The 26,898-nt window shown below is 38.0% G+C and overlaps 1 protein-coding gene across 2 annotated transcripts in view; it reads right to left on the bottom strand.

Annotated features, from left to right (window-relative positions):
- Positions 1-26,898, bottom strand: part of GKAP1 (G kinase anchoring protein 1) — a 93,918-nt gene that overhangs the window by 40,871 nt on the left and 26,149 nt on the right. For both annotated transcript variants that reach the window (XM_025359488.1, XM_025359489.1), the window contains 4 exons: positions 25,710-25,853; positions 14,797-14,874; positions 10,499-10,622; positions 6,195-6,217 (listed from right to left, as the gene is read on the bottom strand). In XM_025359488.1, the coding sequence (XP_025215273.1) occupies positions 6,195-6,217; positions 10,499-10,622; positions 14,797-14,874; positions 25,710-25,853 (369 nt within the window). The remainder of the gene's footprint in view (positions 1-6,194; positions 6,218-10,498; positions 10,623-14,796; positions 14,875-25,709; positions 25,854-26,898) is intronic.

Genomic DNA, 26,898 nt, shown 5'->3' on the forward strand with positions numbered 1-26,898 from the left:
AGTGCTGGGCCACAGCGCCTCCCCTCCCCTTGCTCTTTTTTTTTTTTTTTTTTTTTTTGAGACAGAGTCTGGCTTTGTTGCCCAGGCTGGAGTGCAGCGGCTGGATCTCAGCTCACTGCAAGCTCCGCCTCCCGGGTTTACACCATTCTCCTGCCTCAGCCTCCGGAGTAGCTGGGACTACAGGCGCCCGCCACCTCGCCCGGCTAGTTTTTTGTATTTTTTAGTAGAGACAAGGTTTCACTGGGTTAGCCAGGATGGTCTCGATCTCCTGACCTCGTGATCTGCCCGTCTCGGCCTCCCAAAGTGCTGGGATTACAGGCTTGAGCCACCACGCCCGGCCTCTTTTTTTTTTTTTTTTTTTTTGAGAGAGAGTCTTGCTTTCGCTCTGTGGCCAGGTTGGTTTTTTTTTTTTTTTTTTGAGACAGAGTCTGGCTCTGTTGCCAGGTTGGAGTGCAGTGGCGTGATCTCGGCTCACTGCAACCTCCACCTCCCGGGTTCAGGTGATTCTCCTGCCTCAGCTCCCGAGTAGCTGGGACTACAGGTACACATCACCACATCCAGATAATTTTTATATTTTTAGTAGAGACGGGATTTCACCACGTTGGTCAGGATGGTCTCAATCTCTTGACCTCATGATCTGCCCACCTCAGCTTCCCAAAGTGCTGGGATTACAGGAGTGACCCACCACGCCCAGCCCCCTTTTTTTTTTTTAAGTCATGGGGTCGCACTCTGTCGCCCATGCTAGAGTGCAGTGGTGCTATCATAGCTCATCCTGGAATTCCTGGGCTCAAATAATCTTCCTGCCTCAGCATCCAGAGTAGCTGGGACTACAGGTGTGCACCACTGAGCCTAATGTTTTTTACAAAACTTTTTAAGAGATGGGATCTCACTATGTTGCCTAGGCTGGTCTGGATCTCCTGGCTTCGAGCATTCCTCTTACCTCAGCCTCTGGAGTAGCTTGCATTACAGGCGAGAGCCACCATGCCTGGCTCTGGGCTCATCTTGTGTACTCCATGTCATCACCCTAGATACAGCTATTTCTCCAAGGAGTCCTGGTTCCTTTTATTGGAGAATGGTTTTAGAACCAGTAATCAATTTAACATCACAAAAATAACCTCACATTCTATGGCCCCTGATGTGATATGATAGGAAATATATCACACCATCTAGGAAATACTCTTGCCCCTTGACTCAACTCCTCAAGGAAACAACTTGATGGATGACAGAGCCTTGGCAGATGATAAAAAAGAAAAAAAAATTCTTTTTTTAAAGAAAACAACTTGAGTCAGGCACAGTGGCTCACTCCTGAAATCCCAACACTATGGGAGGCTAAGGCCGGTAGACCACTTGAGGCCAGGAGTTTCAGACTAGCATGGGCAACCCAGCGAAACCCCGTCTCTACTAAAAATAAAAAATTAACTGGGTGTGGTGGTGGGCGCCTGTAATCCCAGCTACTCAGGAAGCTGAGGCACAAGAATTGCTTGAACCCAGGAGGCAGAGTTTGCAGTGAGCCAAGATCGCGCCACTGCATTCCAGCCAGGACAACACAGAGAGACTCTGTCTCAAAAACAAAACAAAACAAAAAAACAGAAAAGAAAAAAAAAAAAAAAAGAAATGAATCTGTCAAATCTCAACAGCTAATTAACGGTTTGTAAGAAATTCTGTAAAGCTATAACCCCAAGATCCCCAAGTAATCATGTGATCTCGCTTGAAGTGAAGGAACAGATAGCAGCTGAGAGTAGGGAGTGAAATGGAGAGTCCTAAAGCCGTCTAAATGCTTGGATCCCGTCAACTATGAGGTCAACTCTCCCCCTATTCTTCCATGATGTGGTTATATGAACCAAATAACTGTCTCTGTTTTGTTTATGCTGAATTGAGTTGGCCTTCTGTTGCTTACAACCAAAGAGAGCTAACAAATGTAACACACACAAACAAGGAAAGGCTTAGTAACAAGAATGAGCTCAATACACTGAGAAGAATAGAAAATAGGTTGAATGGCCGGGCGCGGTGGCTCAACCCTGTAATCCCAGCACTTTGGGAGGCCGAGGCGGGTGGATCACGAGATCAGGAGATCGAGACCATCCTGGCTAACATGGTGAAACCCCGTCTCTACTAAAAATACAAAAAAAAAAACTAGCCGGGCGAGGTGGCGCGCGCCTGTAGTCCCAGCTACTCGGAGGCTGAGGCAGGAGAATGGCGTAAACCCGGGAGGCGGAGCTTGCAGTGAGCCGAGATCGCGCCACTGCACTCCAGCCTGGGTGACACAGCGAGACTCCGTCTCAAAAAAAAAAAAAAAAAAAAAAAAAAGAAAATAGGTTGAATCTTTAGGTAAAACCAGATTCTAGGTGAGATTTATTTAAAGCTAGATTAAATTTATTTGCTTTTAAAATTTAACAGTCTAAAAAAAAAACAAGAAACAAAATTAAAAATGTAGGCCAGGTGCAGTGGCTCACACCTGTAATCCTGACACTTTGGGAGGCTGAGGCGGGTGGATCACGAGGTCAAGAGATGGAGACCATCCTGGCCAACATGGTAAAACGCCAACTCTATTAAAAATACAAAAATTAGCTAGGCATGGTGGTGCACGCCTGTAGACCCAGCTACTCAGGAGGCTGAGGCACGAGAATCGCTTGAACCTGGGAGACAGAGGTTGCAGTAAGTACTCCAGCTTAGCAACGGAGCAAGACTCCATCTCAAAAAGAAAAAAAAAAAAAAAATTAATAGTCTAATTTTATTACTGCCACACTCCTGTGTGTTGGTAGCATTAACTACAGGGTTCGCTATTTGGTGTATTTTTCTTTATTCTTTATTTTCAACCGCACTCTGATCATTTATCATAATTTTAGAAATCAACAGATCCAACATTACTCTTCATAATATAACTAGGGCCTAAAGTGAATAAATTATTTGTCCACACTCATAATCAGCTAAAGGTAGACATGTGGAGCATAGTGCTAAAGCACAGTGCTATAATAAGGAAGTAGGTTGTAGAGACAGATAGGACTAGGTTTGTCCCCTGGTTCCTTTCTTCACACAGTCCTTTTCATTTTTAATATAATTTTTACATAAGTAGTACACGGACATGACAGAAAATTCAGAAGCTTATACTATAAAAAGCAGGCTATTTCTTGTATCCCTCTGTCTGATATCTACCCCACCGTCGCCTTTGACAACCACTGTTACAGTTTCTTGGGTACTCTTCCAATGATAATGCATTCAAGCATATTGAAGACTTGATCATTTAGACTTCAAGACACATGATAGTCACTACGATTTTTAAAACTAAAACTATACTAGAAGGACCAGAGTTTGGAAGGCCAGAAAAAAGTAGGACTAGAGAGAAATGAGGATCTATGAGATTCCCTTCCTAACAGTTCTGGCATTTAAAAAGCAACATATTAAAAAACAAAACAACTTCAGTCCAACAGAAAAAGACTAAGAATCAAATAAAACTCCTGAAAAGGCATGATTTGTTGAGATTTTATAAAGAGGTATGTACAAGCACCTACTCTAGACAGAAGAAAAAAGAAATAATGAAATTAACCTGAGAACAAGTTTAGTTAACAGTTAGAGGAATATATATGCAGTTCAAGTACACCTCATCAACCCTCAATAAAGTAAAATCTTTTCCCTCCTGAATTTTATCCAATAAATATCTGATTTAAGAGGAGGTAGGTAAGAAGAATATTATTCTCCACAGATGTTAAGAACTTTAGAGTAGCCATGAAAAAAAATCCCTTGGCCTAAGTAATATATTAAAGATGGAATGAATTAAGTCAATCATTCAGCATACAATGTTAACAAAACCAGTACATTTGTAGGAGCAAATAACAATTTATTTAAGAGTTCAAATGAAAGTTTCTTTAGGGTTTTTTGGATTCTCTGTGGAAAAAAAAGATCTTCTAAATTCCTAGATCAATGGTATAACTATTGTAACATTTAAATATTTAAGTCCCAGAAAGTAATACCTCTAATGGAAATGGAACATAATTTTGGCATGCTTTTAACAAGTATCAAAAGGTACACCAGTCAGAATAGCTATTATTAAAAAGTCAAAAAATAACAGATACTGACAGTGTTACAGAGAAAGAAATGCTTATACACCGTTGGGAGTGTAAATTAGTTCAACCATTGTGGAAAGCAGTGTGGTGATTCCTCAAAGAACCAAAAACAGAAATACCATTTGATCCAGCAATCCTATTACTGGGTATACACCCAAAGGAATATAAATGGTTATTATAAAGACACATGCACGTGTATGTTCACTGAAGCACTGTTCACAATAGCAGACACAGAATCAACCTAAATGCCCATCAGTGGTAGACTGGATAAAGAAAATGTGGTACATATATACCATGGAATACTATGCAGCCATAAAAAAGAATGAGATTGTGTCCTCTGCAGGGACATGGATAGAGCTGGATACCATTATCCTTAACAAACTAATGCAGAAACAAAAACCAAATACTGCATGTTCTCACTTATAAGTGGGAACTAAATAATGAGAACACATGGACACACAGAGGGGAACAAGACACACTGGGGCTTACCAGAGGGTGAAGGGTGGAAGGAGGGAGAGGATCAGGAAAAATAACTAATGGGTACTAGACTTAATATCTGGGTGACAAAATAATCTGTATAACAAACCACTGTGACACAAGTTTACCTATATAACAAACCTACACATGTACCCCTGAACTTAAAAGTTAAAAAACAAAAACAAAAAAAAGGTAATGTGAATTAGGTATTATTATAACCAATTTCTTAATTTAGTTATAAGGGAAATAAATTATAATTAGACTGTATTTACAAATGTGGAACTTAACCATTAGAAATCTTCAAAATGAATGTTATGTATCAGGTAATTCAACAAGACAGAACACAGTTCTAAAATTATAAGGAAATACAAAATATATTATTCTACATACAGAAGCTTGTTTAAATACAACTCATCTTTAATAATTAAATAGGATCTTGTCAGTTTGCATTTTTTGTCTTCTTTCAAATCAGGAAAGAAGAAAAGGCAAGCATCAAACAGTTTATAGAGTTATCTTGCACTATTGTAGAATAATGCATTACACAATGTATACCTGCTTTCTTATTTGTATAACACTATCCCCCAAATAAATCAATGGACAAAAATAAATTGGAATCAGTTCAAAAGTATGTTTGCCACTTTCAAACATGGAATTAATATTCAGTCCATATATGTAGTCATTTAAATTTTAATCTAAGAAATGATGACAATGGTTTGCAAATAACTTTAAAAAAAATCAACCATCTGTTTTAACAACAAATCAATTCTGTGTTTGCATGCACAGTAGTTAGGAACTAAATTAATAATATAATCACAGAATTATTTAGATGTGATTTTTTTAAGAGAGAGATTTCATTTTCCTAGCCTGTCAAGCAAATGTCTGAAATAAACAAAAAAATGGTCAGAAGCCATATATATAAGTTAAATCAAGGACCATCTGACCATAAAAAAAATTAAACAATGGAATTACTAATAAGAACACATATATAATAGAAGAACAAAACTTTGAAATTATTACCTTAAAGATAAAAATAATTTCAACATTTTGTTAGTATCTTCCTCAGTGTTAGAGGATTTTTAAAATAGCAGAATCTCCCAACTAAAAGATTTGGAGAGGCTGTACTACAGTATTTAAATAACAGAAACAAAAAACCCCAAATCCCCAACAACAGGAAGTGCAGGCGACACTAACAGTGGATGGTAAGAGAAGTATATAATCAGGTTACTCTACCCATGAGTACATTTAAAGAATCACAGTTCATTTCAAATTTCCATAATTCCAAAATACTATGAGACATCTTCTCAGGATAAGTTTTTAATAAAGATTAAAATACAAAGTGGGAGATTAAACCACTTTTCTCTGAGATTTTAAGCTTGGCACACACAAAGTAACCTTTGGCTCATACACACATATACACAAATTAGGATGATAAAGCCAAATGATATTATGCTTCATGCAAATAATCTTGTTTTTATTCTATAGTAATGCATTTTACATCTTTATATAATGGCAGAAACATGATTGGGTTCACTCAAGACAAACCTACGGGTTGTCCTTTAAATGATTATGTCTCAAAAAAGACTTACTGCTAAATATTAAAAGTATTATTCTTAAAATCATCAGTGTTTTCTACAAGATGGCTACAATAAGACTTACCTCAGTCTTTTTACTAATGTGATCTGTAAATGAAAAAGAAATAAAGATGAAACTTTATTGAAGGAATTTAACATACAAAAATGTTTTAACATGTAAAAAAAAAAAAAAAAAAAAAACCAAAAAAACACCAAACGGACAGAATTTCAAAATTATCTCATATGAGTTACAGAATTCATTTAAGAGTTTTCTAGGATTCTCATCTGATTTACTTTTCTAGGTTTAAGATGTTAAAATTCAGTATATAATTACTAATTTACTCAGCTTAAGGATCAAGTCTTATTATCCTAGTAAATGACACCCATATCAAGGGATATTATTGCATTTTAAGCATATGAGTTCCACAGTTCCACATAATTTAGTTTTTTGATCCACATAATTTGGGAGGTGGGGGGAGCAAGTTAAGGGGACACAAATATGTCCGAAATCAAATTACAGGCTACTACAACTACAAAAAACGTTCAGATTGCTGCTTTTGTGTAACGAAAAGGTAGAATAGTAATTTATGTCCTTTAAAACTATTAGCTATTTTATTTTAAAAACATACATCAAGGTGATTTAATAGTACTATAAAAAAACCTAAAACTTGATATATATTTATACAATTAACACAAAAAATAACCCATAACAAATATATCTAGATGAAAGAAATTACAGGCCTAGAAACAACACAGCATTTCTGGAAAGCAATTACCAAGAGCAGAATGAGGAAGGCGTAAGGGAATTTAAAGTACAAATAAGGCCAGGGGTGATGGCTCACACCTGTAATCCCAGCACTTTGGGAGGCCCAAGCAGGCGGACCACCTGAGGCCAGGAGTTTGAGACCAGGCTGGCCAACATGGTGAAACTCCATCTCTACTAAAAATACAAAAAATTAGCTAGGCATGGTGGTACATGCTTGTAATCGCAACTACTTGGGAGACTGAGGCATGAGAATCGCTTAAACACAGGAGGCGGAAGCTGCACAGAGCCAGGATCGTGCTATTGCACTCCGGCCTGAGCGACAGAGCAAGACTCTGTCTCTAAATAAAGTACAAATAGTGAGCAAGTATTCTTATTTAAATTGGAGATGATCAGGATATCTAATACTTAACAATGCTTCTTGTCTACAGCAGCAGTTTTCTATTCTCAAGGACTAAAAATAATATAATTTTCTTACGCCTCAGAATCTAAAAGTTGGTCCAGTTCTCTAAAGAATTTCTTGATCATAACAGTGTCCATAAACACAGTAAATGCCAAAATCACCAACTTCAGATCAAACTACCAAATCTTGGTAAGTTACACAGTCACTCTTCTAGCATGTTCTATTTAGCATACAATGTGAAGCCAGAACCTAAGGAAGAACCTCAACTGTGTTAATCATGACTTGCAAAAGCTGTGTAGCTTCTCTTTAATAACATATTGATAACTCGGGAGGCTGAGGCAGGAGAATGGCGTAAACCTGGGAGGCGGAGCTTGCAATGAGCTGAGATCCGGCCACTGCACTCCAGCCTCGGCGACAGAGCGAGACTGTCTCAAAAAAAAAAAAAAAAAAAAAAAGCACAACAAAAAAAAAAAACATACTGATGTTTTTCTTTTTTTTTTTTTTTTTTTGAGATGAGAGTCTCGCTCTGTCCCCCAGCCTGGAGTGCGGTGGCACGATCTCGGCTCATTGCAAGCTCCACCTCCCGGGTTCACGCCATTCTCCTGCCTCAGTCACCTGAGTAGCTGGGACTACAGGCACCCACCATCCCCAGCTAATTTTTTGTAGTTTTAGTAGATATGGGGTTTCACCGTGTTAGTCAGGATGGTCTCGATCTCCTGACCTCGTGATCCGCCCACCTCGGCCTCCCAAAGTGGTGGGATTACAGGCGTGAGCCACCGTGCCTGGCCATACTGATGTTTTTCTAAAATTTACATACTACCTAAGAAATTAAATATGGAAAACAGGAGTTTTAGAAAGCATTATTTCCACGTTTCTGCCTAGTTTTTAATAAAATGTCTTTTTTTTTTTTCTCTGAGACAGAGTCTCCCTCTGTCGCCTGGGCTGGAGTGCAGTGGTGCGATCTCAGCTCACTGCAACCTCTGCCTCCCGGGTTCAAGCGATTCTCCTTTCTCAGCCTCCCGAGTAGCTGGAGCTACAGGCACGTGCCACCGTGCCCCGCTAATTTTTTGTATTCTTAGTAGAGATAGGGTTTCACCGTGTTAGCCAGGATGGTCTTGAACTCCTAACCTCATGATCCGCCCACCTTGGCCTCCCAAAGTGCTGGGATTACAGATGTGAGCCACCGCGCCCGGCCATATTTGTTTTTTTAACTCCCAAAGCAAAGCAACTTAATCACTGGCAGCCTACAGGGAAAAACTTTCTTGATCCTCAAAGGAAAACAATATAATCTTCTAAATATATTCTCTGATTTTCAAAGAAAGGCTTATTTCTGAAAGCAGTATTTTAGGTTTTTTCTTTTTGAAATTATTGCTAAGGTAGGCCGGGCGCGGTGGCTCAAGCCTGTAATCCCAGCACTTTGGGAGGCCGAGACGGGCGGATCATGAGGTCAGGAGATCGAGACCATCCTGGCTAACACGGTGAAACCCCATCTCTACTAAAAAGTACAAAAAACTAGCCGGGTGAGGTGGCAGGCGCCTGTAGTCCCAGCTACTTGGGAGGCTGAGGCAGGAGAATGGTGTAAACTCGGGAGGTGGAGCTTGCAGTGAGCTGAGATCCGGCCACTGCACTCCAGCCTGGGCGACAGAGCGAGACTCCGTCTCCAAAAAAAAAATTATTACTAAGGTAATATTTATCCTCACAGAACAATGCCCAATGTACTAAGGCTGAATTCATATGAATCAAATAAAATGCTCTGTCAATGAACAAACAGCTGTCCATACGGTGAGCAACTATTCTGACTGGTATAGACAAAGCACTGTTCAATAAAATTTTCTGTGATGATAGTAATGTTCTATAACTGGACTAACATGGAAGCCACTAGTCATATGTGACTACTGAGCACTTGAAATATGGCTAGTGCAATTAAGAAGCTACATTTTCATTTTAATTTTTACTTAAATTGCCACACATGAATAGCAGCTACCATACTGTACAGCACAGGCTAAGTATTGTTTAACATTTCCCACATTAAAAATAATGTGCTTTGTGGTTTTTCTTCAAAAGTTTAGTGGATAGTAAAATTCCTTCTGTCTTCTCCACTTGATAAAAAATACAAATGATATTATAAACACTTTTCTGGTAATAAGTCTTGTCCTAAAATTTGTATTTTAATTTTTTAAGATGCAGTTCCAGATAACTTGAAGACATTGACCAATAATGGCTGAAATATGAAAACATTATTCCTGGCTTACTGTAAGCAAAATCAGTTCATGTATAAGGAAAATAATATGTTTCAAGATGACTCAAACTACAAATGTCAATTTTTATTTTCAGTAAGTTTTAGAACAGAGACAAACTCAAAAATACAAAAAGATAAATTCTTACTAAAGTTTTATGGGGTTTTAATGACTGATTTTAAATTACTTTAAAACCCCAAATGGTTTTAGTTTATTTCCCAACAGTTTTGTCCCTTCCAAAACTCATGTTGAAATTTAATTGCCACCAGGTGTGGTGGTTCACGCCTGTAATCCCAGCACTTTGGGAGGCCAAGGCGGGCAGATCTCCTGAGCTGAGGAGTTTGAGACCATTCTGTGCAAGATGGTGAAACCTCGTCTCTACTAAAAAATACAAAAGACTAGCTGGACATGGTGGCACAGGCCTATAGTCCCAGCTACTCAGGAGACTGAGGCATAAGAATTGCTTGAGTCACAGAAGCGGAGGTTGCAGTGAGCCACAATTGCACCACTGCACTCCAGCTTGGGCTACAGAGTGAGAATCCATCTTAAAAAAAAGAAGAAATTTAATTGCCATTGAAACAATATTAAGAGGTGGGATCTTTAACAAGTAATTAGGCCATCAGAGCTCCACCCTCACAGGTGGGATTGGTTATAAAAGGGCAAATTTGGCCCCCTTTTGCTCTCACTCTTGCCATGTGATGACTTGTCAAGAAGGCCCTCACCCGATGCTGGCATCTTGATACTGGACTTCCCAGCTTCCAGAACTGTGAGCCAATAAACTTCCTTTCATTATAAATGACCCATTCTCAGGTACTCTGTTACAGCAGCACAAAACAAACTAAGACACAGGTTTACATTTTTTACATTCTACATGATACATGAACAACTTTTACTTATTGTTTAAAAATTATAAAGATATTTACAACTGAAATATAAAATAGATGTAGAATAGTTCTTTTAGCATAATAGCATTGTATATATATTACCTTCCGAATGAAAATCTTTTAGTGATACTGTGAGAGGTTTGTCTTTTCCCTGATGATTCTTTCTTTTATCTTTTTTATTCATAACTTTGGACTGAGTTGAAGTATTTTCAGCATTTTCATACTCCTAAAAAGAATTACCAACAATAATTAAGTTCAGTTTACAAACTGTAAAATAAACTCACCAATAGGTAATATGTTTCTTAAAGTTTATTTTTTTATTTTTTTTATTTTATTTTTTATTTTTTTGAGACGGAGTCTGGCGCTGTGTCACCCAGGCTGGAGTGCAGTGGCGCGATCTCGGCTCACTGCAAGCTCCGCCTCCCAGGTTCAGGCCATTCCTTATTTTTTTAAAAAATAAAAGGCAAATAAAAAACCAAAATTTAGGCCAGCCAAATTGTATAAAGAGATACCTCTTTATTCATTTACTCAATCCCTTACATCGTAAACATTAAAATGAAACAAAAAAAGTTACACCTTGGTCTATAACCCCCTCCTCGTTGCTACCTTCCTCCTTTCAAGACCAAATTTAAGACAATAATCAGCAATTTCCTGCCTCATCCCACTGAAATCTGGCTTCTGCTGGTCTCTGACACTAAAATTAAAGTCAACCTCCTCTTTATCGCCAAATCCAAAACACATTTTTTTTTTCAAGCAGCTCTTGGTTTTCTTAATACATTTCTGACTACTGCTAAGCTTCCTTTGCTGGCTTCTTTTCTCAACCGTCTCAAAAGCGTAGCAGGTGTTCACATTATCCCACTCTTAACCTATTTAACCTTTATACCCACTGCTCTTCAATCTCAAAGTTTAAAGTTCTACCAATAAACTAATTATTTCTCTATAGACAGACAACTGAACTGGAATGTTCAATAAGCATCTCCACATGAAATATATTCTATCTTTCCATCTCACCACCCTGCCTTCCCCACTCGATCCTTTATGAAGAACCTTGTTATGCCGCCACCATCTGCACATCTAAGTTGGAAACCTCAGAGTATCCTTGCCTACTCTCCTACACACCTTACAGCCAATTAATTACTAGGTCTTGTTTAACTTATCTCCTGAAGATCTCTTAAATTCATTCTCTGTTCTTTGTACATTCAGTCATTTCCCCAACTCCCTTTTGCTTGGATACTGCAACAGTCTCTAATTTTAGCTCCTCAATCCATCTTCTACACTGCTACACATGAGTTTCTAAAATGAAAACCCAAAATCAATCTAAAAGTTAAAATGATTAGGGTCGGGCATGGTGGCTCACGCCTGTAACCCCAGCACTTTGGGAGGCCGAAGTGGGTGGGTCACAAGGTCAGGAGATCGAGACCATCCTGGCTAACACAGTGAAACCCCATCTCTACCAAAAATACAAAAAATTAGCCAGGCGTGATGGCAGGCGCCTGTAGTCCCAGCTACTCGGGAAGCTGAGGCAGGAGAATGGCATGAACCCGGGAGGCGGAGCTTGCAGTGAGCCAAGATCATACCACTGCACTCCAGCCTGGGCAATAGAGTGAGACTCCATCTCAAAAAAAACGATTAAACAGCTTTCTGCCAATGGATGTATAAAACCCAATCTCCTTGCCTAGTACATGAAGTAATTTATGTCCTATCCTTCTGGCTGTATCTCCAGAAGTTCTAGGTCCTTACATGACAGTTTTTCAAATATGCTATATTCTTTCACATGTATACTTCTTATATACTTGCCACTCCTTCCTTCAGAATGCCTACTTTCCTCTTGTCTACCTCATGAACTTCTAATACATCTAATAAGACTCTTTTTAAAGAATCCTTTCCTAAAACCCATCCCCATTAAAGGCACTGAAAAACCTTCTAGTTTTCTGAATTTCCACTGCACTGAGAACATACATCTTTCAATACTATACATTATGTCTCCCTCCATTACACTCAAGGGGCACATTTTGGCTATTCAATAATTATTTGGTGAATAACTGACAGAACAGAACAGAAAATGCCATCTCAGTCAGGCATGGTGGCTCACTCCTATAATCCGAGCACTTTGGGAGGCAGAGGTGGGCAGATCACCTGAGGTCAGGAGTTCAAGACCAGCCTGACCAACATGGAGAAACCCCGTCTCTACTAAAAATACAAAGTTAGCCAGGGTGGTGGCGCATGCCTGTAATCCCAGCTACTCAGGAGGCTGAGGCAGAAGAATCGCTTGAACACGGGAGGCGGAGGTTGTGGTGAGCCGAGATTACGCCATTGCACTCCAGCCTGGGCAACAAGAGTGAAACTCTGTCTCAAAAAAAAAAAAAAAAAGAAAAGAAAAGAAAATGCCATCCTAAACTTTAGTTATCTGTTATAAAAATCCTTAGGCTAAAACAATTGTATTAAGAATTGTTTTATTGAATATTGACTTTTATCTCAATGACTACACATCAATACAATCCCATCGAACTACCCATTGCATACAAAAGAAGTTCCTCCCTTCTCTTAGTCATTATTATCTGCTAAAATCAGTGATTTTGAGTATTACACCTATGACTGTGCAAAGAACACTGGCTGGGAGTATGACATTTTATCAACACTATTTACTCTATTTCTCCTCTAAGGATACAGGTAATCCTTCTAGCTTTAGAATCTAGACATATATCCATAAATGTAACAGCAAGAAGTCACCTTTGTATAATATTCTATTTGACAAATTTTATCTCCTAATTGAGCAAAACAGGATTACTTCTCCAGTGTAACCTGATAGTCCATTTAAATGATTAAATCATAGTAAAACTAGCTGTATCAATTTTTGTAATTTTCCTGCTTTGTGTGTAAATGGCTATGTAACAATAATGGTTATAGTTCATTCTTCGTCATTTGGGGTAACGGAAAGAGGGATATGGAAATGAAACACATATAATATACACAGCCCACTTCATTAGCAACTTTTTTCCTTTTCCCTGGAACTAAGTTCAGTAACTAGCAAAAGCAATGCTGTGAATTTTTTTGTTAAGATGGGATCTCCCTTTGTTGCCCAGGCAGGAGGAGTACAGTGGGATGATCATAGCTCACTGCATCCTCTAACTCCTGGGCTCAAGGGGTTCTTCCACCTCAGCCTCCCAAGTGGCTGGGAATACAGGCTCACACCACCATGCCTAGCTAATTAAAAAAAACCATACATTTAGAGACAGGGTCTTGCTGTGTTAACCCAAGCTAGTCTCAAACTCCTGGCCTCAAGCAATCCTCCTGTCTCAGCCTTCTGAGTAGCTGCTGTGAATTTTAATTATTTGCTTGTTTTCATTTTGGATGAAGACACTAATATACAAGGACATGGCCAAAATGTCTCAAGGATGACCAGAGACCATTTAAGATCAACCACTGAGTAATCACGGCTTGAACAAATTTTATAAACCAAAAAATAATCCCAATAAATGTTAAAGAATAAAATGTTAAATGATATTAATATAATGAATACTCACACAACTTAAATACAGAAACTGGAAACCAACACTTCTTTTTACTCAAATCCTCCTACAATAACAAGCTATAGAATGCATTTCAGCACACAACCTAATATCAAAGTTCAGTGACAAATGCTGAGCTTTCAAGGCCAAAATTTCAGAAATGGCCTCCTACTTTATTTGATTGTAGTGCATCTCTGCCAGAGGTCTCTTAAAAAATGCCCGTGTACTATAGTAGCCCATATTAAAATTTTAAATCCACTTATTTTCTATGTTCATTTAAAATTAAAATAATCAGCCGGGCACGGTGGCTCACGCCTGTATTCCCAGCACTCTGGGAGGCCAAGGCAGGTGGATCAGCAGAGCTCAGGAGTTCGAGACCAGCCTGGCCAACATGGTGAAATCCCATCTCTACTAAAAAAACAAAATTTAGCTGGGTGTGGTGGCTCACGCCTGTAGTCCCAGCTACTCAGGAGGCTGAGGCGGGATAATTGCTTGAACCTGGGAGACGGAGGTTGCAGTGAGGTGAGATCATGCCACTGCACTCCAGCCTGGGCAACAGACTGAGACTCGGTCCCAAGAAAAAATGATAATAAAAATAAATTAAAATCATCTGTTGTGAATTTTATTCTCTCTCTTCCCTTCATCTTGGGTGGGGAAATTCCTTAACTAAACGTTCCAAGTCGCCAGACAAAGCTTTAGTCCAACTGTTTCTGTTCTATCTCAAAACTTGAGAAGGAATCCTATTACAAACACTTCTTGGTAATATTTTATTACGGTAATGAATTTTTGGATAAACTTTATAGAAGAAATTTTATGTAAAATTCAAATAGGTTGATTTTAACCTCACCACTTAAACTTCTAAAATATCTAAATCATTAAGTATGTAAATACCTTTTTGTGTTCTTCATATTCTAATTTACTTAGTAATAATGCCTTCTCAAGATCTGCTTCAAACATTTCAGATGTCAGCTAAAAAAAAAAAAAGTTTCACAATAAACAGACAGTATCATTACATCACACGAGCAAAATAACCACACACATTACTATATATAGAGAAAAAGAAAGCAAACATGTTAAAAAACAATATAGATTCTCCAAAGTTATATAGCCATGCCAAACTAGGAAGCCTATACTCTATAGAAGACATCAAAATACAAACTTCCAATTTTGAGATTTTCATTTCTCCTCTTCATTGTTAATTATCTGTTGTATATGATATAATCTTACTTTTTACCTTAATAAAAAAAATCTTACCAAATTATTGGCACTATAATAGATGTCAAAGGCAACATTCAGTTTAGGACACCAAAAATTATGAGTGATTATTACTCAAAAATATAAGAATACTAAAAAAAAAACTCAATAAGCATTATTGAACACAGTATACCACTTCCTGGATATAGAAAAAACCACAGGTACAGAATAAGGTTGCCAAATGTCCTGGTATATGCCAGGTGTTACAGAATAATTGTTCATAGTGCATCTTTTTACTCTCAAAATGATAAACTATATGGTTGCTTTAAGTCATCTAATAATGATTCTTTGCGATATACATTTGTTCCTCTTTTTCACTAATCAATCTCAATTAACTTTTTTTTTCTTCTGAGACGGAGTCTCGCTCAGTCACCCAGGCTGGAGTGCTGTGGCACGATCTCGTCTCACTGCAAGCTCTGCCTCCCGGGTTCACGCCATTCTCCTGCCTCAGCCTCCCAAGTAGCTGGGACTACAGGCGCCTGCCACCAGGCCTGGCTAATTTTTTTTTGCATTTTTAGTATAGACGGGGTTTCACCGTGTTAGCCAGGATGGTCTCGATCTCCTGACCTCATGATCCACCCGCCTCAGCCTCCCAAAGTGCTGGGATTACAGGCGTGAGCCACCGTGCCCGGCTCACCTAACTTTTTAAAATCTAGCTTTCACCATCCTCCAATCCAATTAATCTCTACAGGACTTACTTTTCCTAATTGCCAAACAGAATGCTGCAGTAGTTGGATGGAACTTTGGGCTGTCCACTGCTGGGCATAGGTGAGTGTATTTGCAGCTGTATATAAGACAGTTGCAACATGACGTGTAAACATCCTGGATTTGTATACATGTATGTGTCCATGTGTACAGGGTAACAAAAGCATAAATTTAGTGGGCATCTCTTTTTTTTTTAATCAGTCCAGAATCCCTTCCTCCATTCCTTTAAATAACTGCAATTCATTCCAAAGTCCCATGGTCTCAGCAGGACAGCCAGTCACGTAATTCTGTACACTAAGCACTGCCATACCACACAAACACCCAAGCTATCATCACCAATGACAAAAGGTGGGGGCAAGTGATCCAATTCCTTTTTTTTCTCCCAGGAATTTTGAGAACAAAGAAAAAGCAGGTGGAGTTTAATTATCTGATGATAACCGTCAAAAAATGACATCTACTAGCTCATGCCTCTGAGCACTCCCAAATTCCTTGGTTTCCAGCTTTCCCAAGACCTAATTATTTAGTTTTTAATTCAGATCTGAGAATCACTCAGTATCCTTCAAAAAAGTTTTTTTACCTAAGTTAATCATAATTATTTCTGTTGCTTAATAATTTTTAAAAATCTAAACTAAAATAGAAACCAACTCCAAAAAGAAGTGATCTGTTTCAAAGAGACACCTTAAAAACTAGAAAAATATTAATACTGGACACTATGAACTAAACATTTCTAAACAAAGTCATCCCTTTGAAAGCATCTCATCTAATCCTATGCTGATACAATAAAAAGAGAGGAAAAATGATTAAGCTTACACTGAAAAACAATCTAACTCAGAAAAATACAATTAGAATTAAAATGGTAAGTAAGGATATATAGGACTAGAAAGTCAGATTAAGCCCAGTGTAAATTATACATACTTTATGGAATAACTTAAAAGAAGTGAAAAATTAATCTAAACTAGAAATTAGCAAGAAAAAGTAATAAATTAATCTTTTAGGCTTATTATATATACTTATGTACATGGGTATTCAACGGTTATAAGATAAAAGGAAATTTACATCAATTTCTCCACCTAACCTCATGGCAAACTGATACAAAATGTTTCACTACAGTTAAAGGACAGTAATCATCCTAACAGAAAAAGTAACAAAACTAGGCCGGCACAGTGGCTCATGCCTGTAATCCCAGTACTTTAGGAGGTCAAGGTGGGGGGATCACCTGAGGTCAGGAGTTTGAGACAGCCTGGCCAACAGGGTGAAACTCTGTCTCTACTAAAAAAAAAAAAAAAAAAAAAAAAAAAAATCAGCCTGGCATGGGGGTGCATGCCTTAGTTCCAGTTACTCAGGAGGCTGAGGCAGGAGAATCGCTTGAACCCAGAGGTGGAGGTTGCAGTGAGCTGAGATCGCACCACTGCATTCCAGACTGGGTGGCAGAGTGGGACTCTATCTCAAAAAAAGAAAAAGTAACAAAACTACTTGTTTATTCTGAACAAAGTTGGTTCAATTTGCTACTAAACTTTTAATCCCTATTGATGGCATTTAATTATTATAGAAAGGGCATTTGAGATTATTTTTAATATGTCACATAGTCTGACGATATTCCAGAAATAAGGTAGTGGGCAGAACAAGTTAGGAAGTGGAAGTCTTGTTAGACGTCATTTTTATTTTTCATATTAACTCACAGAATTTAAATATTAAGGCAGCTCATTCTAATAGCTTGATAAAAACTGAACGACATCGAAATTTTAAAGTAAAAAAATATGGCCCTCCCAGCAACTGATTCTAATAGTAGTTCGGACTTTAAATTTACCTTTTAATTGTTAACATAAACTAGTATACGAGAAAATGCAGGTAGACAAAAATGATTTAAATTTAAATTTTTGAAAACTAGAACAAATCTTCCAAAAATTTCACTGTATGATCAATCAGCCACTAAGGATTCATTTAGAGTTTTCTAGGGGCTGTGCCCTCCCTGCCTATGGGGCTTAATTTAAAGAAGCAGCTTAAATTTGGTCTTTGCCCTTGAAGAATTCCTACCCAGTTGAGGATGTAAGATTAATGTGTATGAGCTACAGGAAATAGAGTAAGACATTAAAAGAGCTACAGAAGTTGAGAAAAAGAAGATCGACAACAAACGTAATTTTACGTTGGTATTTAAATGTAGATACAATTTGGATAGGCAGAAACAGAACTGCACAAAGAGCCACATTATGTTAATGTTACAATATTAAGAATAGATATACTATGCGATACTAAGGAAAGTCATTCTGACAAAAGTGAATTTTAAACATTACAAGAAAAAGACGTGGAAAAAACACAGGCTTTGGGAGATAACAGAAATGGATAATTTAAATTCCTATTCTACCCATGCTAATTGTGACTTTGAACAAGTTATATTAACTTCTGTGAATCTCAGAATATTTAAAAAGAACATTGGAATATCAACTGTACAAGGTAGTTTTGAGGATTTAAACTTGTAATACGTATGAAGTACCTAGCACAGTTTCTGGCATAAGAGCAGTACCAAATGAATTAGAATTACCCTCCCATGTTGCAGAATAGCAGAAAGTAAGATTGCTTAGTTAGGGCAGCATTAGGTTCCAGACACTTCCTAAAATTTAAGGATATAGGGCAGATAAAAGAGGAATGCTAACATTAAACAAAAGTAATTTTTAAGACATAAACTGGAATATTAGAAGAGCAAGAACCTAGAATCAATGTGTCTGACTAAGCCATTGTAATCTCAGACAGTATATGGGCACCTGGACCAAAATGTAGCAGTGCAGAAAATAAAGAAGAGACTGATCAAGTTTTGGAACACTGACAATATAAAGTGTGAAAGAATCAAAGATAAGGTTTTTGACCTTAGATAATAGGGAGAATGGTAGCACAAGACCAACACATATCAGAAAAGAGAAAGAAAACATGATTCGAAATTCTCTAAACATATCTTTATTCTCTGTCCAAGACTGCTATAAATATAGCTGACAATCTACTTAATCAGTAAATGTACAAGTAAAAGAGAGAGGGAGACAGAGACAGAGACTGGGCCTATAAGACAGGCTCCAGGCAATAAAATGCAAATAAAAGCATACTTTTTAAAAAGTACCTTGTTTAAGTTTGCAAATGGTAAGTTCCTTATTATTTTCTTTTTATTTATGGGAGGAGGAGGAAAGGAAGAAAAAGAGGAAACAGTAGGCCTAAAATGCCTACAGAATTCAAGAAGATACTTACATGTGCCCAAGATGGAGTACTTCAGATCCCCTTCCTCTTGACTTCCTCATTGCTTCCTACTCCCCATCTAGTAGTAAAACATTTTTTTTTTCTATTTAAGCAAACCTATAGCTCAATCAGTTAAAGAGTATGAAGAATCAATGAAAAGCCTAAAGGACAGTAAATATTTTGGTGCTAACATTTTTTAAAAATTAATTTGTAAGTCTAAGTACCATTACAATTTTACCCATTTAAATCCAAACAAAACAAATTCCAAATGAACAGTCTTCAATTACCATAGGCAACACGGAAATATAGTTATTATAAAACAAAAAAGATCCTCATTCTGAAGATATCTAATACTTACAGCCAACTGATTACACTTAACAGCAGTAGTGCATAGTGGTCCTCTAACCCGTTAGATTTTCAAAGTGTAGACTACATATCTTTCAGTAATTTGGAAGGCAAGATTATTTTCCCAGAAATATTACAGTAGTCTTATTGAACACAATTATTACAAAGGTTGTCAGAGTTCTACAAAAATGACATGTATCATTCACATTCATTACTACATTCAGTTCATCTCAGCTAATGTATTTTTATGTCTTCTGAGTGCTGTTTGCATTTACTAAGTCTGCATTTTTGTTGTATGCTTTATCATACCCCCAAGCAATAAAAATGGTTCATGAGTCATGAAAGAACTAAAAGTAGTAATGAAAATAGAACCATAAATAATGCAACTTATAAAAACACAATAAATTTTGAAATTAACAGGACTCCAATACAGTGAATATAGAATATAAATGTGTATGTGTAAGGACAAGAGTGATGTCACAAAAGGAGCAGAAATTTACATTTAAGAGTGATGTCACAAAAGGAGCAGAAATTTACAAATTAAATTGTAAATTTACATTTAAATTTAAAGTTATAAATAGAAAATTAAGATAATGAATAAATTTTTTCATGTGAGTCATCAATCTTTTGCTCTCAGCTACCTGTCAAGAAATCTGGTCAGAAGACTGGCTGTGGTGGCTCACGCCTATAATCCTAGCACCTTGGGAAGCTGAGATAGGTGGACTGCTTGAGACCAGGAGTTCAAGACCAGCCTGGGCAACATGGCAAAACCCCATCTCTACTAAAAATACAAAAAATTAGCCAGCCATGGTGCAGTGTGCCTGTAGTCCCAGCTACTTGGGAGGCTGAAGCGGGAGAATCATCTGAGCCTGGGAGTCGAGGCTGCAGTTAGCCATGATTGCACCACTGCATTCCAGCCTGGGCGATGGGAGTGAGACCCCGTCTCAAAAAATACACGAAAATTTTAAAAAAAGAGAGAAAGAAACTTGGGGAGACCAGTGGCCTGAAGATATCACAGTTTTTGTTTCACTTTCAAACAAAGCCTAGGGACCTGTAGGAGTCTTTCCAGAACAACTACTAAGTAATGCTTTCTAGCATAAAAGTGATTAATTTTGTTGCTAAAGAGCCAAAAATACAATGGATTAATTTGAATTTATACCCCTTATAAGGAAACCAGGTAGTCAAACTACTGCCAAGGGATTTATTACACCAGTCACACAGTTAATGATAAATATTACACTCACGAACAAACAAAACCAGAACAAGTTATTGGAAAAAAACCTTTATAAAATGAACTGAAGGATGTCACATAAGAGAGAACTTGCTATTGTGGACATACTAACAGACATTTCACATCAGAGTGAGAAAAATACCAGTGACGTGTAGACTTTGAATCAATACAGTAACAGAAGAAATACACAATAAAATTCGGTCTGTTAATCACTGAAACCCTTAAGAGATTTTTCTACTTATTTTTTGAGTCATGACTTTTAAAAAAAGGTACACTGGAATCAATAATATCAGTGCATCATGAATAAAACAGATTATACCTAAAAAAATCTACAGAGATTTATTCATAGACAACAGCTGTTGGTGAACAGTATGTTTCTTGATCTTGATTTAATCATTTTAAAAAACAGTGGCTGCGCATGGTGGCTCACGCCTGTAATCCCAGCACTTTGGGAGGCTGAGGCCGGGGCATCACCTGAGGTCAGGAGTTCAAGACCGGCCTGGCCAAGATAGTAAAATCCTGCCTCTACCAAAAAAAAATACAAAAAATTAGCCAGGCATGGTGGCACATGCCTGTAATCCCAGCTACTTGGGAGGCTGAGGCAGGAGAATCGCTTGAACCCGGGAGGTGGAGGTTGTAGTGAGCCAAGATTGTGCCACTGCACTCCAGCCTGGGCGACAAGAGCGAAACTCTGTCTCAAAAAAAAAAATTTTTTTAAGTGAAAATTATGCATACAACCAAGTCAAAACCATGACTTACATGTTTTTTTGAAAAACAGCTGGCTGGGCACGGTGGCTCAAGCCTGTAATCCCAGCACTTTGGGAGGCCGAGACGGGCAGATCACGAGGTCAGGAGATCGAGACCATCCTGGCTAACACAGTGAAACCCTGTCTCTACTAAAAAATACAAAAAACTAGCCAGGCGAGGTGGCGGGCGCCTGTAGTCCCAACTACTCGGGAGGCTGAGGCAGGAGAATGGCGCAAACCTGGGAGGCGGAGCTTGCAGTGAGCTGAGATCCGGCCACTACATTCCAGCCTGGGCGACAGCGCGAGACTCCCTCTCAAAAAAAAAAAAAAAAAAGAAAAACAGCTTTACTGGGATATAATTTACATATCATTTTATACATCATATATCATATGACACCCATTTCAATTAAGAAACATAAACACCTTTTGATATATACATCTAAGCAAATAAATGGGTAGCGAATATAAGACCACTTTTCCACAATGAAGTGTGCTGGGATAGATACAAGTTAGCTACTACTTAGAGTTAATTATTTATTGAACCAGCTTACTCACCATTAGTGTGTTTTTTAATTGTACTCTTCATTTAGATTTCCTTTTTAATTGGCAAGAGCACATCTCAGAAAAATTTGCAGAAAGGATAATGGTGGTATACTCTCTCAGTTATTGTTATGTCTGAGAGTGTCTTTTTTCTTTTTTTTTTTTGAGATAGGGTCTCGCTCTGTCACCCAGGCTGAAGTGCACTGGCATGATCACGGCTCACTGTAGCCTGAGTAGCTGGGACTACAGGCATGCGCTACCACATCCAGTGAATTTTTGCATTTTTTTGTAGAGATGGGGATTTGCCATATTGCCTAGACTGGTCTCGAGCTCCTGGGCTCAAGTGATCTGCCTACCTTGGTCTCTTAAAGTGCTGGGATTACAGGCATGACCTGCTGCACTGGGCCTGAGTGTGTTTCTTTCACATTCACACAAATGACTTCTAAGCTAGATGTGGAATTCTTGGTCCTAACATTTTGGTTCTAGTATTTAAAGTGCCAGCCTGATTCTTCATCCTGTGTAGGCAACAAGTTTTCTCCTGTGCATATATTTATACTACTATTTCCTTATTCCTCATTCTTAAAATTAGAATCTAATTCTTAAAAGACTTAAATTTGGTGTTCTTTTCAAGCTTAGATTCAAGGCTTAAGCTTAGGAAATTTTTATCAAAATAATCTTTTTTCTTTTTTGTAGAGCTGGGGTCTCACTATGTTGCCCAGGCCAGTCTCAAACTCCTGGCCTCAAGCAATATTCCTGCCTCAACCTCCCAAAGTGCTGGGATTATAGGAATGAGCCACTGCACTCGGCCTATCAACATAATCTTTAATACTTGCCTCTGTTCTATTTGTTTCAGGGACATTAATTATGCCTCTGTTGGATTTAAATTCAGTGTTCCAATCTATCATGTCAATTTTATCAGAAAAACTTATCTCCAATTTTCCTTCACACAATTGGCTCAGCTTTGTAGATACTCTGGTCCTTCTAATTAAGTTTTTAATCTGCTATGAGTTTATTTTGCTAAATTTTAAAATTCACCCATATCACTTCTGTTTTGTTTTGTTTGAGACGGAGTTTCACTCTTGTTGCCCAGGCTGGAGTGCAATGGCATGATCTTGGCTCACCACAACCTCTGCCTCCCGGGTTCAAGATATTCTCCTGCCTCAGTCTCCCCCAAGTAGCTGGGATTACAGGCATGCAGCACCACGCCTGGTTAATTTTGTATTTTTAGTACAGACAGGGCTTCTCCATGTTGGTCAGGCTGGTCTCGAACTCCTGACCTCAGGTGATCCACCCACCTAGGCCTCCCTCCCAAAGTGCTGGGATTACAGGTGTGAGCCACTGCGCCCAGTCCTGTCTCAGTTTTAATTCACCCATTTCCCTTTTAATTTCTCTCAGTCACTTTTTCATTTTAGTCCATTATTTTATCTTACCTTGTTATATAACATTACTATCCCCTTGACTTTTATAAAATGTTCTAGCCTCTTGATTTTTATTAAAGCAAAACACAGGTGCTATCTAAAATTGACTTCCGTTTCCTGCAGCAAATCTTTTTCAAGGTGTGCTTTCACTCCAGACACTAAGTACAATGTTCTTTTCCTTCATGTGGCAGAAACTTTTCTTCCATTGACATGAGATCAACTGAGATCTAGTGTTTGCTCATAAATAGGCGAACTGGGTGCTTTCCTACTGTCCATCTGGTTGGGTGTTTAATTCTAGCTCTCAGATTGTATGCTGAGACTTAGTTGATGTAAATTTGCATTATCAATATGGTGATTTAGGATTAGGAAACTTTGTTCCTAGCATAATTTCTCTTTTGTGTTTGACATAAGCAGCCAAATAACAGCTAAGTTTTCCATGTCCAGCTTTCTGTCTGGCTCAGCCCTCCATCCCGGAAATTTCTCATACTGTGTCAGGAAGAACACCCATCATACTGTATGCTTTCTGCCTAGTATGTAGTCATTGCCTGATCCCTCTAAATGTAGCTACTTTTGAAATCTATTATTAATTTATTAGTAATAATAAAATAGATTCCAAACAGTATATTGTCCATCAGTTGCAAGGCTTGCCCTTATCTCTTCCTCACCTCTCAGCGTAATTATCCCAAGATCTACTCTACTTCCACACATTATTTTCTTCCAAGTGAGGCTCCCACAGAAGGTTCTAAGTCTTCCTAAGTGATCCATCAGTAGTATACTCGGCAGAAATTCATCAAAGTTCCTGGGCCTTCAATGGCATCCTTATATAGGATCAGGGCCAAGTTAGACTATTTCCTTTTCATCATTACCTGCTCATTTCAGCAGCAATCAGTGGGAGCAGAAGAAAAGGCAATCAGATATCTGTGATCAAGTTCCCATGCTGCATGGAATTTATTTTGGTGCAAATTTGAGTAGTTTTCCTCCATTAGTTCTCCAGTGCACTTTAGGCCACTGGGAGAAATTCTCTCCAATGAAGACACTGGCAAATTCTATTACTGGCTAAACAAGTAGATCATTAAAACATTTATATTTGTAAACAAGAATCGGTTATAATGAATATTTTATAAGGAAAAAAAGAATCAACCCCTAGAAACAGTACAAGATGATTTATCCAGTATACCAGTGCCTGGAACTGCCATTTGAACAGCACTACTGCATGGCTCTACAGTAATAACTGATGCTCATAATGATGAGCCTCAGGCACTGCAAAATCCTAAAGAAAATGTTATAATTAGCATAGTTTGTGTTAAGAGAATAACTTAGTATAGTCTATTTATTTTAAAACTGATAACCCAAGAATGACAGAAATAGCCACTCTACTAGACCTAATATCTGCTAGAATGATACTCATTCTGAATGTATCAAATGATAGTCTGACAGGCAAATAAATAACTCATCACTTACTATATACATACAGCATCTCCTAGAGTACATTCCACGCTTAGTATGTTATTTTCCTAGACTCCACACACAAAAAAAGATATGTATTGGTCTTAATGAGTTATCTATTTTATTTGGTTTTTAATGACATTTAATAGAGACATAGAAGAACAAAATATCATGTAAACAGGTTAAAGAAACAACGGTAAAGTTTCCCAAAAGCTTTCTTTTTTAAGCAAAACTGTCACTGGGTATTATTTGTTTTGTTTTTTGTTTTGAGACAGGGTCTCATTCTGCTGCCTAGGCTGGAGTGCAGTGACAAAATCACGGCTCACTGCAGCCTCCACCTCCTGAGCTCTGGTGATCTTCCCACCTCAGCCACCTGAGTAGCTGGGACCACAAGTGTGCGCCTCCCTGCCCAGCTAATTTTTCTATTTTTTGCAGACAAAGCGTTTTGCTATGTTGCCCAGGGTGGTCTCAAACTCCTAGGCTCAAGTGATCCACCCGCCTCAGCCTCCCAAATTGCTGGGATTACAGGTGCGAGCCACCACTTCCAGCCTAGGGTATTTTAACAAGAGACCTCTGCCCTACAAATGTGATTTTCTTACTTGGAATAATTTAATACTGTTCCCCTACCTTCCCTGTCTCTCCCTGATTTGTAAAAGGCAGATGATTTTTAAAACCACAAAATAACTGCTTCGTATTGCCAAAACTAACATAAACAACAAATGTATCAATTTTGGTTTTGAGTAGATCAAAAACAGAACCCCTTATTAAAAGCAGCAAATGTGAATTAATCCAATACAAACTGCTTCTCAGAACAGTGGTGACATGAATTCAGAGGCACTGCCATCTGAAAAATCCATAAAGTCAATGAATAACAAAGCAATTTTATTTACTTAGTTGTACCTGCTCATCTCTTTGTCTCCACTCTTGCCAATTTTCTTCTCGTGAATCCTTCTGTACTGGGTTTGACAATGGAAGATCATGTTGAGCATTACAAACAGCATGGGAGGATTTCTGGGGAATTTTCTTAAAAGCAAGATTCCTGAGCTATAATAAAACAAAGAAAAAATATATTAAATTCAGTTTACCAATCCTGGGATACTAATGATTTTTTTAATTTAAAAAAATGGTATTTTTATACTTCTACTGCACTCGTTTTGCTAACTCACACAACTAAAGTTATTATTTGTGTTTTGTATAATCTTTGTAGAATGTTAATTTTGCCAGCATTTGAGATAATATTGGTAGAGAAATGAAATGATTAAGTGAAAAATGTATTATACTCTATTATACCTCCATTTTAATCATTCTTCTTTACTAAAGAGAAGTTTATAGGAGTAGAAAACAGTAAAACAAGTGTGCTCTTAAAATGCAAAACATAGCCGGGCTCAGCAGCTCACCCCTGTAATCTCAGCCCATTGGAAGGCTGAGGCAGGTGGACTGCTTGAGCCCAGGAGATTGAGATCAGCCTTAGAAATGTGGCAAAACCCAGTCTTTACAAAAAATATAACAACAAAAAAAAAACTAGTTGGGTGTGGTGACACGCACCTGTGGTCCCAGCTACCCAGGAGGCTGAGGTGAGAGGATCACCTGAGCCTGGGTAGTTGAAGCTGCAGTGAGCAGTGATCATGCCACTACACTCCAGCCTGAGTGACGGAGTGAGACCCTGTCTCAAAAATCAAAATAAAATAAAATGCAAAACAATATAGCTCAGAAGCATACACATTCAAAAGTTTAAATAGTGAGAGATCGCCTAAACAACTCTGACAACTACTTTGCTAGTGCTAAAAAATACAGGGCCTAGTCCACAAAGTAACATAATCAACTAAAACAGTATGGGCCAAGCCACTCCCAATAATAAAAATAATCTGAGACAAAGTAGTTGAAACAAGAGAGAAAAATACTGAGAGGCTGTTATGAACTGAATTTGTTAAATTAAGTTTAGCCAGCAGACTGGGCATACTGCCTATGAGCTAGCCCTGCTCTGCAAGGAGCAGTTAAAAAAAAAAAAAAAAAAAAAAGTTTAGTCTAAAGCTGCCTCCTTACTTTTTTTTTTTTTTTTTTTTTTTTTTTTTTTTTTTTTTTTTTTTTT

This window comes from Theropithecus gelada, chromosome 15, assembly GCF_003255815.1.
Source record: "Theropithecus gelada isolate Dixy chromosome 15, Tgel_1.0, whole genome shotgun sequence".
NCBI lineage: Eukaryota > Metazoa > Chordata > Mammalia > Primates > Cercopithecidae > Theropithecus > Theropithecus gelada.